The 15,964-nt window shown below is 41.2% G+C and overlaps 1 protein-coding gene across 1 annotated transcript in view; it reads left to right on the top strand.

The window, feature by feature from the left end:
• The window catches only part of LOC112109424 (probable E3 ubiquitin-protein ligase HERC6), a 90,345-nt gene that overhangs the window by 24,237 nt on the left and 50,144 nt on the right, over positions 1–15,964 (top strand). The window contains exons 12-23 of the mRNA XM_029913675.1: positions 456–645; positions 2,017–2,165; positions 2,259–2,372; positions 3,002–3,112; positions 4,705–4,875; positions 5,912–6,058; positions 8,129–8,295; positions 9,931–9,997; positions 11,031–11,101; positions 12,407–12,590; positions 12,694–12,796; positions 13,359–13,565. Coding sequence (XP_029769535.1) covers positions 456–645; positions 2,017–2,165; positions 2,259–2,372; positions 3,002–3,112; positions 4,705–4,875; positions 5,912–6,058; positions 8,129–8,295; positions 9,931–9,997; positions 11,031–11,101; positions 12,407–12,590; positions 12,694–12,796; positions 13,359–13,565 — 1,681 coding nt within the window. The remainder of the gene's footprint in view (positions 1–455; positions 646–2,016; positions 2,166–2,258; positions 2,373–3,001; positions 3,113–4,704; positions 4,876–5,911; positions 6,059–8,128; positions 8,296–9,930; positions 9,998–11,030; positions 11,102–12,406; positions 12,591–12,693; positions 12,797–13,358; positions 13,566–15,964) is intronic.

Here is a 15,964-nt window from a genome sequence, read left to right as displayed (position 1 = left end):
TGGTATAATGTCAAAAGTATTTCTGTTTTTTAACACCATGACTTTGCAATTGGGAGGTAGACCAGAAACAGAGCAGCAGCACAACTTCCAAATAATGTGGATAGTTTAGGGATTTGGGCCAGTAAGTGGCTCATCATCTCTGAATAGAAAGGTGCAAAATAGTACTTCGGAGTCAGTTTTAAGGCACAATTGACAGTATGTATACAACAGCTCTAACAAACAAACCTCTCTTCATCCCTTTTTACCCCAATTTTAACATAGATTATTTTTTATTTTAACTACATCTGAATTCCGACTGCATTGAATGTTTTAAACTCTACATACAAAACTCTTCTGCAAAGTTTCAAGTCCAGCATTATGCCAGGTAGAAAGTATTGGCCGTATATTGCACTGCAAATCATTCTCTAAGTGCTTTCTCTCCTCCACCTTTATTTATTTTATTTTATTGCATACAGATAAATTACTATCTATTGGCTGAACTGATTCCTGGTCTTCCACTGCGTTCTCCTCATCATGAGGCTTTATCTGTTTTCCTGCTCCTGCCAGAATGCTCTGTGATGTACAAAGAACAGAACTTGGAGCCTTTTGTTATGCGACTTGCGCAGGCCATTAATAGCATGAGTGACCGTTCCTCAAACATACTGGGTAAGGTTGTTTCACTTTGAGCATGAGGAGAAGCCATTGCCTGAGATGGTAACTTCAGCACACATTTTAAAATGACTTAATTAGGACATGGTTAACATACTGGTGCAAACATACAAAGTGATAACTTTTGCCTCTTCACTTCACTACTTGTAGATAGTGGTGCTGTCCCAAAATCTTTATATGACGTGTGTGTGTGTGAGTGTGAGAGAGAGAGAGAGAGAGAGAGAGAGAGGGGAATTATTCTCACACAATTTTTGTTAGTTAGATCCAAAGGTGCTAGACTGCATAGTCCAATCAATGCAAACCCTAAAAAGCAAGGAAATAATATATTCTACACTCCATCTACACTCTACTCCTCAGCTCCTCTTCTCAATTTCATGTGCATCTTTTCCACAACTCACAGACCATATATCTCCACCTTCATCCTAAACAACCAGTGGGCTCCCTTCTTGTTGTTGTTTGTACTACCAGGCCTAGAAATCCTAGACACACAAGCTCCTGGTCCATGGGGCACTGTACGCACAGAACAAAAAGACAGTCACTACCCCAGAGAGCTTACAATCTACTTATAAGACCAGATAAATTAGGTGGACACAGACAGACTGGAGAGCATAGGAAACAATGAGATAGTATTGGTCAGCGTGATAGCCAGTGGTCTCAGCACATCAGTAGCCCAGTTGTTGTCAGGGATTTATAGGCATCTTGGCAGTGGGGTTTTGAAGGAGGGTAATGAGGTAGCTGTGTGGATGTTTATGGTAAGCACTCCCAAGCCTTCGGGGCAGTGTGGGAGAAACATGAAGGTGCTTGTTTGAAAGTTTAACAAGTGGACAGTGGAGGCTGGCATCATGGTCCGTTTGGAGGCAGGACTTAACCTTTTGATACTGAATGAGAGGGTAGGGTAGGGATAGATTGTGAAGGGCCTTGAAATTAAGACAAGTAACTTATGTTTGATACAATAGAGAAGAGGGAGCCAGTGGAGAGGGACTCAGAGAGGGGTGACAAGAGCCTTTGACGGACTAGGAAAATTACCCTTGAACTCTGACTGTTTATTGGCCTGGAGTGGTCATAAGTTCACATGATTAGGCTTGATGTTGCTCTCATCTGCTGTAGTTTTGTATGTGTGTTTTATATAAGTGGGTGTAAATAGCTGAAGTATGGTGTCTGATTGCATTTAGTGGCTGCATTGTTTCCCTCCAAAACCACGTTGCATTAAAAAACACTTTGAATCATGTATCATTCATAAGAATGCAAGCTGAAAGGTGTGTTTGTGGAGGAAGGCTGGGACGTGTGTGTTTCTTTAGAGATTTTTGTTTCGTTGTTTTTTTGGCAGCAGAGTTTTATTTACATGAATATTTTCCCCTCATATTTCAGAAAAATGCTGGACGTCGTTGTCAGCATCCTTTCTGGACAATGTGGTGCAGATGTTTAAAAAGGTTGTAGTATCTCAGCTGCCATTTTACGCTTCTCCCCGTTGCCGGGACACCAAACCTCTCCTAGAAGTGCTTGAAAAGCTGTACAGGGTAAGAATGTCTAGTCTGAATAAATCCATAGAGAATCATCACTGGTTCTAAGCAAACATGTGCATCTTAACCCAAATTTTATTCCATTTCAAGGCAAACAGGAAGGCTAACTACACACTACAGTTAAGCAATTTTTACATAGATGAAATCTCCGGAACATTTATTCCAACCGACATAGCAAGGTGGCGCTCATGGCAAGCTACAACTGTAAGTATGACATTGTACCGTCTCCTGGTTATTCCAGAGTTTCTAAGGACAGTGGATGGTTAAAAGACAGCAGTTGCTCCTTCGTTTTTTATTGTTGTAACACCTAGTATCTCCAGCTGAGATGTGGGCCAGACTGTGCCAGGCTCTAAACAGCCACTAAGCAAGAGACAGCATCTGCCCAGAAGAGCTCACAGTATAAATAGAGAAACACACACAACCCTGGGAGGGGAAATAGAGGCACAGAGGGTTGAAGAAATAGAACCTTGGTTTCCTGACTCCCAGTCCAGTGTCAGAACCACTACCTCTGAAATTTCTAACCTTAATGTTAACTCCATATTGTAGCTGTGTTTTGATTTTTAAGTCTGGGTTTAGTTGCAGTACCTGGTTGGTGGGGGAAATGGGCCCCAGGACCTGCACGTGATGCACAGCAGCTAATCCAAAGGGGTAGAGGGACTGTTATAATTCTCTTCTAGGCAAGAAGGGGAAGGAGACTGCAGTCTTGCAGTGCCACTTCTTTGTGTGTGGGGGCAGGGAAGAGAGGGAATCAATGAGTTAAGAGTGCGGAAACTGGGACTTACCTGTTTTATTTTTAAGTATTCAAAAGATATATATACCATTCTCATTGGTAGAATTCGTGTCATGAAGACGACGTTCCCGTCATATTCTGCCGTTTCCCTTTTATCTTTAACTTGGTTTCCAAGACTCAAGTGTTCCACTTTGATTCATTTTTCATGCAAGAGGTATGACCTGGTCTCTGTATACTCTGAGAAACAGTCTAGGTTGGTTTGTTTTTTGTGCGCCACAAAACTACAGTGGCATTTCAACCCCAGGAGCATGTGCTAAAGTGAAGGACTTAGAATCTATTCACTTTTTTTTTTTCCAAACTAAGGCTATGGCTAAACTACAGAGCTTACAGTGGTGCAGCTGTAGCGCTGCTAGTGCAGAGTCTATGCTGATGAGAGGGAGCTCTCCCGTCGACTTAATGACTCCAGCCCCCGCGAGTGGCAGTAGCTGTCCATAGCGCTTTGCACACCAGCACTTAGGTCGATGTAACTTACGTCACTCATGGGGGTGGCATATTCACACCCCTGAGCGACATAATTTATACTGACTTAGCCTGTAGTGTAGCCATAGCCTAAGTAAAGTATTTTCATGACCCAGCAGGTGCTATCAGTGGCAATATAAAGTATTTTGCCTGAGATGTTTATATTTTCTTCTTGGGGAAAATGGCATTGGTTGTTCAAATAGTATACTAACATGATCGACTCTGTAACATGACATGGGGCAGTGTGGTTTTAGATTCGGGGTGGGGGAGGAAAAGAACTTGTAGCGGAGCTTGGGAGCATTGTCTCCCAGGACAATTATTTGAAAATACACCTGCAGTTCAGTGGAATTTAGTCAATTATAAGGTGGGGGAGGGGATTTGTCCTAATTTCCCTGTGGTTTGGTGGCAGAATTTTAACAAAGGGCTTCTGGAGCCTCGGCCAGCACCTTGCTGCTTTTCCTATAGGAGAAGAGTAGTTCCCCCTACATGAGAATTATTTAGATCTTATTAAGTGTGCCACACTGTGTCAGCTTTCCGAACCCCCAGCTTCCCCGGGGGGGTCGGGGTCTGACCAGGCTCAGGACTCTGCCTGTGTGGATTGAATTGCAGGATTTGGGGCCATTCTGATGTAACAAAGAACGGAATTTGCAATTGAACATCAGAAGTTACTCCTTTGAACATCACTTAAGTCTTCTTTTACCAATGGGTGTTTTGGTTTGCCATAGAGAGACAAGGTGGGTGAGGTAATATCTCTTATTGGACCCACTTCTGCTGGGGAGAGAGAGAAGCTTTCGAGCTTACACAGAGCTCTGGGGAAAGGTATGCAAAGTGTCACCGCTGAATACAAAGTTTTAGCATAAGCAGTTACCACATTTCAAGGGACCATACCAGGTGAAGTGTCCAGTTAACACCCTCCAGTCATGGGGGCCGTGAGTGGGGGGGCAGTTAGTGGGTTATAGATTGTTGCAATAAGCCATAAATCAAGTGGTTTGCCATAGTCATTTCTGTCATGTTTTCCTGGCAAATGACTCTTTTGATATGGAGTTCATTCACATTTTCATCTAACTCTCCTTGTAAAAGAAGTTCTAATTATGGTGTATGACGTGAATACCACTTACTTCTAACACAGTATGTTTCAAATGAGAGAAAATGGGTGTGCAGTGCAATAAATTAGTGGCTAGAGCTGGGCAAATGTCACATAGAGGAGAAAATGTTTCACCCATTATCAATGCAGTATTTTTTTCAGGCAAGATGCTGGAAATATAGTTCTATGTTCATTTTTTTTAGGGTGCGAAGGTAGAAGCCCAATTCATACTGAAGCAGAATGAACTGCTGAGAAAGAGTGAGCTTCCTGAGTTGCCTGTTTTTCCTCTGCAAGTTAAACGCAGCAACCTGGTTGAAGATACTTTACGTAAACTAAGTCTGGTGGAGGACAGTGTCCTGAAAAAGCAGTTGTTGGTATGGTGCCCAGTCATGTTCTTCCTACTTAGCAATACGAGGGAGATTAGAGAGTAACTGTATAACTGGTTGGAATTAGGGCTGATTGAAAAATTTCCGTTGCAACTGCCTCTCAATTACCTGAAATTATTTCTGAAAATGGCCTGCTTTCCACAGAAATGTCACGTTTTAGTTGGGGGGAAAAATGAAAACTTTTTGGGTGAAAACTCAAAAACATGTTAGTTTCAGTTTATGATGAAAACTCAGAATTTTCCATGGAAGAAAAAACATTTTCTGATCAGCTCTAGGTAGCATGCACCTGAAGACAGGTGCCTAATTAGCCAATTAGCAAGGATCGGTTTCAACGCATTAGGCAGATTTATATACTTGGTTACCCTCGACAGCTTTGAAAATTTTAACCAGGGTTTTGAGATTTTAACCATATGATCCCCCCATTAACAAAGATCAATTACTGCAAGGTTTGTGGTCTTACATCTGCACGATAGTGAACATTTACCCCTCTCTGTTAATACTTCCTGCCCTTGGATCAGTATGATACCACAACGTGTGGTTCTTCATTAGAATGCAGGCTGACTTGGTGTGGCTTGTCTATTGCTTTGTCATGGGACCTCAGAGGGCTGGCGAGTTCAAAAGCCAACTTCAGCTTATCTTGAAGGGGAAAAAAAGAGAGCAGTGTGTCTCTAAGCAGACATCATGTGTACTGTAGCAGTGTGTTGTGGACATCATTTTTCAGAAAGTAGAGAAGGGAAACGAGGTGAGTCAGAGTTCAAAAGAGAGGTGAGAATGGCAATTTGTAAGAGCAGGAATGATGACTTCCTCCCAAATCATCCCTTTGCAGAGTTGTTCCTGCTCTGGTCTTGGAAAGGGCTGATTATTTCAAACCCTAAAGCTGTGCATACGCTGCACTTAGTAGTTTGACTCCGGCACCAAGGGATGAATGTGGTGTTGACTGCCCCATTTCTGGGGGAATAGTAGTCTGCATTGACTCTGGAACAACGGCTACGAAGAATACCCATCTTTCTCTATGTTTCTGCAGGTGCAATTTGAAGGGGAGTTGAGGGGCCTGGATGCGGGCGGAGTGACGTTAGAATTCTTCCTGTACGTATTTGAAGAGATGGTGAATCCACAATATGGGATGTTCGTGTATTGTGACCCTGCGTCCCCAATGTGGTTTCCTACCAGCGTAAGTCAGAATCTGCTCAAGCCATTCAGGGTCAAGAGACAAAGGAAGTAATTTGCATTTTGACTCTAAGCTTCCTTACCTTCTGCACAGTAGCTGAAGTTGGCAGGGGAGGGTCTTGGAAGGCTGTGGCAATTTTCCAGAGGAGAGGGTCTGTACCACCTGGGTGTTTTATATTGCGGAATTGGAGAGGGTTCAGAGAATGATTGGGTGCATGGGAAAACTCGTATGCAGAGAGATTGCAAAGACTGGGACTTAGTTGACCGTAGAAAGGAGTTGAATAGGAAGGGACATGATTAAAGCATGTAAATCAATGAATGCTCTGTACATGATTAATCGTGAGCTTTGTTGTCTTTGTCTCATAACACAAGAACAAGGGGATGTTCAACGAAACTGAAAAGTATTGAAGGAAATAATTTTCCATTCAGTGAGTAATTGGACTGTGGAGTTCTCTGTGGCCAAGAATTTAATGAGATTCAGAAAGGGACTGGACATTTATATGGATTACAAGTTTATTCAGAGTTATAATAGTACAAATAATAGTTTTAAAGGGATACAAATATCATGCCTCATGTTTTACGTCATTCTCTAGATATTAGGGATTAGGATGAGATCGTTATGAGAGGCAGATTCTACCTCCTGTGAGAGTTCTTGCTGCTTCTGACTAGCGGGACTTCTGATCCAGGTCTGGCAATTCCTGTATTCCTACAAGAAATATTTTCTAAGAAATAAAGTTAGAGAACGTTAACCACTCAGATTATATTCTCTGTCTAACCTCAGTAATTAGCCAGACCACAGCAGTGTGTGGATTACTGTTCTCTGTACTGAAACTTACCATTAGTAAACAAATTGTAACTGATCATCAGAGTGCATCTCTGAGAGTTCAGGTGAGCTGCAGTCAGATGGGGGACCAGTTCCATGGTTCTAGAATTCTGAATGACTGGTGTTCCTAGGCTAACTACAAGCATAGTCAAAAACAATTAAATTCCTACAATCAGTGGCAACTCTTCAAGTGGTCGTATGCTGCTTTTGTACACTTTATACCGCAGTGGCCCAATTAATTCTGTGTCCTTACTCCTTTGTGAAATTTAGTTTTAGTGCTCAGCAAAATCTATTTTTGTCAGGGAGGGGGAAGAAAAAAGGTAAATTCCTTCACCCCAATTTCCAAATAAATGTGAACAAAAAAGGGAAAGACTTAATGCACCAAATAAAGTCTAAAAGAGGGCTTTTCAAGATAATTTTGCTCAGTAATTGCCTTTAGTTTGCACTCTGTGAAGTGATAGTGTGACACACACCATCTTGGCCGATGCACCGGGGATTAAAAGCATGAATTGCTACAGCTTGAGTTAAAGAGCCAAGGTGTACTCGGTGGGCCTGTAACGGACTCTTATCCTTTGCAGATGAGGCACAGAGTGAGACCTCTAACACGTTCCCCGTTCCCCAGTGAGAGACACGAGGTCAATGAAATCCACTGATGGCAGATCTGTGGCTAATGCATGCCCCAAAGTTGCCAGATGCCCTCTCTTTCCCAGTAGCCTGATTCAGTCCTCCTTAAAGAGTCTCATTAACTTCAGAGGACCTTGGATTGGGCTTCAAAACAGGAGCAGACCTCTTATTCCAGGTGTCCCCGCTACTTAGGGCTCTGTCCTACTCCCATTTTTTTTCAATGGGAGTTTTGCCATTGACTTGAATGGAGCAGGGTTGGAGCCTTGGGGAGCATCAGAAGGTTCTGGTGGGGTTTCTTTAAACATAGTTTCAGCTCTTCTTAGATGACTGATAGGTTTTGTTGTTGCTGATTTTGCTTTTTCTTAATTACCATAACAAAAATGTTTTAAAAATGTGCAGTGGGAGTTAAATTTTGCATCGATTGACCTTGACATGATGCTCCTTTAACTAGTATAAAAAATTCTGTAATTAACGTTTTTAGGGCTCAAAAATGAACCAAAAGATTTACGTAAATTTTGTCTTTCCGATCTCGCCTTTCTGGCTTGTTTGTTTGTTTTTTGTTCCATCATGACCTACTACTTACTTGGTTCTCCAGTTATAATATTTCAACACTTGGGTTTTTTTCAGCCTTCAGTAGAGAAGAAAAAGTATTTCCTCTTTGGGATCCTGTGTGGGCTCTCCCTGTTCAACAGGATCATTGCCTTCATCCCTTTCCCACTCGCTATTTTTAAGAAACTTCTGGATAAGAAGCCTTCACTCGAAGATTTGAAAGAGCTGAGTCCTGTGGTAGGGAAGTAAGTGATTTCAGCTATTGGTTCCAGCTGGATCTCTAAAGGAGTTTGTGCATGTACCCACATGTATATGAATGGGCTGGATAGTTGGTTGACATTCACTATATTGTCTGTAGAGTGGAGGAAGAATAGTCTTGTGGTTCAGACACTGACCTGGGACTTGAGGCAGGGTTCCGTTTCCAGCTCTCCCACTGATTTCCTGTGTGTGACTTTGGGCAAGTCACTTTAATTCTCTGTCTCAGTTTCATATCTGTAAAATGGGATTACCATTTTCCTACCAAGGGGTTGTGAGGATAAATTGGCTAATAGGCGTGAGGTATTCAGGTACTGAGGTAAAGTGGGGGCTATATAAGAACATAGATAGGTGGAAGCATAAGAGTAGCAAATGTTCTATTATTTTTCTGTGCTTGAGTTCTGTGTCAGGGTCATGCAAGCTGCCTTTGTGAGGCTCGTGTTGGCAATAATTTGCCAGCAGCACTGTTGCTCTTAAAATAGACAGTATTGCAGTCTTGATCAAATTGAGTTTTATATGCAGTCTCGTAATCGCTTCTCTCTGGGCCCACGTTAAGAATGAGGGCTGCTATGACCCACTCTGTAGCATTCCACACTTCGGCCACCCTCGTACCAGGTTGTGTGTCTGGTTTTGCCTATTTTTGTAGTACCTTTCTGTTAGTTGTGATTTGATTTGGGGATTAAGGCCATGCATTATAACAGGAGGAGATGCATTGATGAGTACATCTGGATCCATTTTTTTTAGGGAATCAGTAGCACCTTGAGCCACACAAAGCCCTAACGGTGAAGATCTATCAGACAGCTGCACACCCCGCCCTATGTTACATCTTATCTGCTGTCTGTCTGGAACAGAAGGAGAGAAGCACAGGCAGCTGTGAAATACAACCTATTACATACATTGCGCTGTTGTGAGGATGTCAGCATAACTAAAAGAGCAAAGCCTGAATAGCTTGTGTTGACATCAAAGCCTAGAGATTCAGTGTTTGGGGGGGGGGAGGGCAAATTACAGTTACTAGTAATTGTGCTGGACAATAAAAACATACATACAAGTGCCGCTTGCATACGAAGCAACTTATGCTTTATAACACAGAACTCATTTTGACTTCTAAGAAGTTGAAATACCATATGTTTTATGGGACAACCAGACTTGAGATACAGGTTTTTCCTGGACAGATATTGAGAAAACAAAAAATTCCAAGCTTGACCTGCAGGAGGGAAGGGAGACAGAGATTGATGAGAAGAACAGAACTCTGTGGCATATGGTAGCAGAGATGCGGGAAGTGGGTGTAGATTTTCTACTGGTTTTTGAGCCCAAAACTTCTCATGGTGGCCTTTGTCCCTGACACGTATGAGGTTCTTCTACCCATGAGTGCAGAATTTACAATTTTTTGTTGCTTGCGACTGGAAATATGTTTAACTATAGTATTTACTGCTACGGTTAGCATAATTTAATCTACAAACAATCAATTTTTTAATTGTTGTATATTAAACATAATGGCTCATAGTTATTACAAATCAATAATAAATGGTTGAGATTTCACTACTCGTGGTGCAGGGTAATTTATCATGTGGTCTGTCATCTAACAATTTATAAGTATATTTTTCTCTCTTTTTTTTTCCTTTTAGGAGTTTGCAGGCAGTTCTAGATTATGAGTATGATGATATTGAAGAGAATCTTCAGATACATTATTGTGTGAGTACCTCTGGAAGCCATTATGATACATGTCCACTTCATTTGCTATGCACTACAGTAGTTACAATTGCTTTCACTTTTGAAATGTTGTTCTTTGCTTCACACGGAGAATTGGGCGCTCTTACACTGCTGATGTGGTATTTAGAAGCTTTTCATGTACTTACTTCAGTCGCTTATTCATTTTTCCCCCCCTACATGTTATCCAGTTTAGGAGACAACGACTGTTCCCTTTGGAAATTGAGAATAAGCCACTATGGGAATGCAAGTCTAGAGTGTCTTTTTATCAGCTCTTTGAGGCAGGGGCAATCTTTTTGTTCTGTTTGTACAGTACCTGGCACAATGGTGTCCTAGTTGGTGACTGGGGCTCCGACGTGCTACTGCAACACAAATTATTTTCCCAGCTTCCCAATCTTTGAAAATGAAAACCCCACTTTAAATAAGATACTTGTAGGAACTAACCGATTTTGTTTTAGTTATCATAGCCTCTTATTGGAGCGATGAGCCCTTTGGCTCTGAGGCTGGTCTCTTCCAATCACAGTGGGCCAGATCTTGACTTATTGTAAGCAAATGCAATTCCATGGACTTCACTAGTGTTGAATTTAGCCCATTCTATCCTGTCAATCAATGAGCAAAAGCTCCGCGTATGATAGGGGAGGCCTGGGCTTGAAGGGGAGATGGCAAAGGCAAAATAGAGGACAGAAATCTTCATGTTTTCTTTAATGCCTAGAAACACACCCATCTGAAAATGACATATAAGAGTTCTACCTGTGCACATTAGTGACACACCCATGTCTTTTAATAGTTACAGGAAGTCACTGAAATTGTGGTCACATTTGCACCAGGCACGCATTCTCTCTTGCCACTATAGTGCAGTTTTGAAGGTGATTGGATTAAAGGTTTCTGTAACACGCACAACACCAGTGGGAACTTTGCAGCCATATTGATTTCAAGTACCGTAGTAGGGAATTGTTTAATGGAGAGAAGGTTGCCTGGATTGTTGCCTCTTCTCACAAGAATGTTTTCATGGTTTCAGGTGTCGTGGGACAACAAGGAAGTAGACCTGATTCCAGATGGCAGTTCCATAGCTGTGAACAACAAAGACAAGTATCTTCATGCAGATTGGTTTATTTAATTCTAACTGGTGGGCCTTTTACAACCGGGCCTTTCACAACCAGGCCTCAGAGTCAGAGCAACTGTCCAGCTCTTTACAATAGTGTCCTTTTAAGTACTGCAGTTCTCAGTACCTCCATGCCAATGATAATGAGGCAAACCCTCCTAGCTGGGAGAGCAGGGATAAGGTGGAAGGTACAGGAAAAGATAAGCTTAACACTTACAAACACCCCTGTATAGAGACCTGAGCTAGCCTCTGTCCATCTCACCATCCTCTGCGTGGAAGGCTGGGAGTGATTACGTGTCTCCTTTGTTCAGTCCCAGACTCCTCTCCCTAGTGAGGTTATGTGAACCCCTGACTTGTCACCTGATGAGCTGATTTAAAACAACTCCTCCTTTGGCACGTGTCTGTGAGAGATGCACCAACATTTCCCCCAAATGCATGTGTGCAATTGCATGATACTGGGCCTCTCTCCCTAGAACCGGGCAGTCTAAAGGCACTTGTTGAGACTTTACCCACTTCAGACTCCCGATGAGGACACAATCGTTTTTGCCATTTTGTTACAAACTCAGGGCCAGATACTGTGAGTACTGAGTGAAGCTCTTACTGTCATGAGTAGTCACTGGGACTATCGTGATTTCAGTTCGCAGTAGTAAGCAATAAATCCAGCAATAAATGTTTGGAGGGTCAGATTCTAAAGTACTTCCTACCCCTGGGACACGACACATAAGAACGGGCCATACTGGATCAGACCAAAGTTCCAGCTAATCCAGTATCCTGTCTTCTGACAGTGGCCAATGGCAGGTGCCCCAGAGAGAATGAACAGAACAGGTAATCAAGTGATCCATCCCGTCGCCCAGTCCCAGCATCTGGCAGTCAGAGGCTTAGGGATGCCTAGAGGCTGGGGTTTCATCCCTGATCATATTGGCCAATAGCCATGGAAGGACCTATCCTGCATGAACTTACCTAGTTCTTTTTAGAACCTCAGTAGAAACTTTTCTCTTATAACCATCTTTTGAAACTATTATCTGAGCCATTAAATGAATGTCTCCCTCTTTCTTAGCGGCAAAGGCATGTCAGTCAGTTTAATTCTAACAAGGAGAAAAATACTTTTTAAAAAAAATTACAGGAAAAAATGGTGTGTCAAACTGTATCTGAATAAAAGCTATTCTTATTACTATTGTATTGCTGTGAGGTGAGGAGCAAGGTGACCAGGCAAATATATTTACTGTCCTATGTGTATGAAGAGAAGAATATTGTGTGTGAGCTAACCAATGTCTCTCTTTGGTTCTGTGAAGGAAGGACTTTGTCAACAAGTATGTGGATTACGTCTTCAACAAATCTGTGGAGGTGGTTTATGAGGAGTTCAAGAGGGGATTTTATAAAGTCCTGGACAGAAAGATACTTAGATTCTTCCAGCCTCAAGAACTGATGGAGGTGGCAATTGGAAACGCTAATTATGACTGGAACAAATTTGAAAAGGTATGAGGGAACAGAGGAAAGAATCTTCTCCAATATCATTCTGATTTATCCACTGAGTTTCACTTCTTTAGAGTAAACATTTTTCCTTTGTTCCATTTTGAAGAATGCAGTCTACTGGGGAATGTACACTCCATCACACCCCACCATCAAAATGTTCTGGAAGGTTTTCCATGAGCTTACAGTGGCACAGAAGAAGGGCTTTCTCTGTGAGTATCCTGTCCACCAACAGATTGGTTTATTTCTCTCAAAAATTCAACTAATGAAAAATCTTTCAAAATAGAGTAGTTACCATGAGCCACTCTTCCTTGAAGTAGAATTGACTCTTCTGGGGTTCTACACAGTCTGTCCCGACATGTACAGTGCCCAAAGATTCTGTGCAGTAAAAATGACTTCTGAATGAAATACTCCCATTGACATCAGTGGTGCTAAACATGCACATAAACGGCCTGATCCAAAGGCTGCTGAAGTCAATGAGACTATGCATATGTGCAATGTTTGCAGGATCAAGGCCTTAGACTGTAAGCATCTCAACTGCAGGGACTTTGTCTGTTTGCCTTTAAAGCGCTATTCATGCCTATGGGGCTATATAAATAATTTGAATATCATTCTGAAACTGTACCATTCTGAAAAGTATTATTGGAGATAAGTTTATATGAAATGTGCTATGGTAAATATTCCTCAAATGCCCATCACTTTATAAAAGGTAACTTGAAATACATACTTCTAACTCTTCTTCCAGCTGAAATCTATTTCTGTTCTGCTCTGTAGTGTTTCTCACAGGAAGTGACCGGATCCCTGTAATGGGAATGGACTGTATAAAGATAAAGTTCAACCAACATATGACTATGTCTGAAGATCACATCCCTGAAGCACAGACCTGCTATCACATCCTGATCCTCCCACAGTATTCTACAATAGAAAAACTCCGAGAGAAACTTCTTCTAGCGATCGATAACAATCGGGGGTTTGGCAAAAATTGAGTCACAAATATGCACAACATGCATCAGAAACAGAAATGCTCCCTAGTCTCTTGATCCTGGATTCCTTGCTCCAAAATTCCCATTGGAATCAGGCCAGTAGTACAGTCTCTTCCCGATACAGGAGAAAAACTTTGGAATAATTTAAACACCACTTACAAAAATGGGTTTGTTTGCTTTTGTGTTAAGTCTTCAGTGGCAGTTCCCAAACACCCTTGTTCAGGAGTGTCAGAATTATTTAGGGTCTCACTAACATGAAGAAACAGATTAAACCCAAATAATATCTATATAAGTTTAATGGTTTGACTAAGCCTCAGCAAAGCAGAAAAATGTAGAGCATAATCTAAAATAGGGTTTACAACAGAAACTGTGGCACACTCTAACACTAGTCCAAAACTGTAGTGCTATAGGATGAGAATTTAACTGCCATATATTGAAAGCTTCTAACCAACAAACTATATTAAATTACTGCTATATCACTTAAATCTCAAATTAAAAAAATACTCTGACCATTCAGTGTATACATTTTGTATTAGAAACTCCATAAAATATTGTCTTGAAGTATATGGGAAGAATAGAGAGTAGTTGTATATGTTACGATCAAATATTATTAACTCTGCATTGTATTCATAGAATATCAGGATTGGAAGGGACCTCAGGAGGTCATCTAGTCCAACCCCCTGCTCAAAGTATTAAAAGACAACTTCAAAGAAAAAGATAAAATATCAGTGTCCAAGGAATTATTTTCTTAGTTTTCAACCTAATACAAAATTATAGCCCATCTACTGCACCCAGCAGATCAAACAGCGAGTTCCAGTTTATAACCTTAACGTTAGTTGTTTGTCAAATTTCACTAGCTTCATGATAATTCTACCAGTTCTTAAAGCCATTTTGACCTTTTTTTTGGTAGCGTCTTGAGGTAAAATTCTCTGGCCTCATTTTGATGTTAGCAACTTGCAAACACTATTCAATATAATGTAGTAAGAGTGACATTGCATGTGAATAATTCTGACCTATTTGGTGGTTGGGTGAGCAGGGTGAAAAGAATGCTAATGAAGAAAATACATTTGATGGGATAAAGTTCTGTAATATTTTTGCAATAATGGTGTTTCTACTGTATTTAGATAAAAACAATGTAAACGTTTAGGTCCACATTATATCACTGATGTTTAAGTAGAACTCCCCATTGAAATCAATTAGATCTACTTAAAAAGCAATTGCATTACATGGCCTTTTTGTTCTTAGTATTTAGCAGCACAGAAGTCTGATTTCCTTGGTCTGACTGCTAGTTGCGTGTAGTTTGCTAATGAAAGTCGCATCAAATAAAATTGTAACCCGCTTTTATTTCCTTCATTCTTCACATTGGCTTTATTAGTAAGGAAGTCAATCATCTGGTCCTGTAGGCATTTCTCTAGCGAAAAAAGGGATTGAATGACCTGCCTCTATTGTATGCATGATGGACATCTGAGGAAGGGACCTGGGGAAAATAAAGGGATTAGTAATGGAAAAGAATATAAAGGAGAGTAGACGTAGTCACACTTCCTGCTTGGCCCAGACTCAGCAAGATATTTAAGCACCTGCCTGGCTTTAATTACATGAGTTACCCCCATTTATTTCCGCTCACATAGTTGCTTAGAAACGATGCAGGAGGCTTAGTAAAAAGTTTGCAGTTTGACAAGATCTTGAACTTCTAGAAATAATTAACAAAGTAATATTGCGGAGGCACAAATGGCAGTTTTCTATGGTGTATAATTAAGTGAAATAGATACATTTTCACAGAAAAAGGCACATCACCACCTCTGCTACATCTGTTAACTGCTCCCTACCCTGAGGACCAAGGACTGTTTAAAAGAAAAAGCAGGAAAACTCAATATTCACATATTGTTCATTGACCTCATTCCTGCAAGTGGATGAACTGTATTTGTTCAGACTTTCCAAAAAAGTTCAACCTGAGACAGGCACAAAGCATGGAAAATTTCTGCCCTAAAGATTAAAATTTATCTTCTGGAAACTGGGAGTTGTAACATTATACTGTTAAGCAAACCTTAACTATAGGCATTACTACTGTGCTGCTTGTAATCTTAGAAGTTTAATAGTCAACACAACATTCTCTTTGTTTGCAGAAGGGTGGCATTTTCTGATGGGGGAGAGACAACTGTTAAAAATTGCTCTTCACTGGACTGAGGCTGAGAATCAGTGGGAGAATGCACCCTTCATAAACTTCAACTCCAGGGCTGAGGTGGGGAGAAATGCAAATTCAGATGGATGAGAGAAACCTCTGCGTTACATCTCTCTCTCTCTCTCTCTCTCTCTCTCTCTCTCTCTCTCTCTCTCTCACACACACACACACACACACACACACACACACACACACACACACACACACACACACACACA

Source organism: Terrapene carolina, unplaced genomic scaffold, assembly GCF_002925995.2.
Source record: "Terrapene carolina triunguis isolate 2854851 unplaced genomic scaffold, T_m_triunguis-2.0 Scaffold789, whole genome shotgun sequence".
Taxonomy (NCBI): Eukaryota; Metazoa; Chordata; order Testudines; family Emydidae; genus Terrapene; species Terrapene triunguis.
Note: the sequence above shows the minus strand (reverse complement) of the source record. Positions and strands in the feature narration are given on the sequence as shown.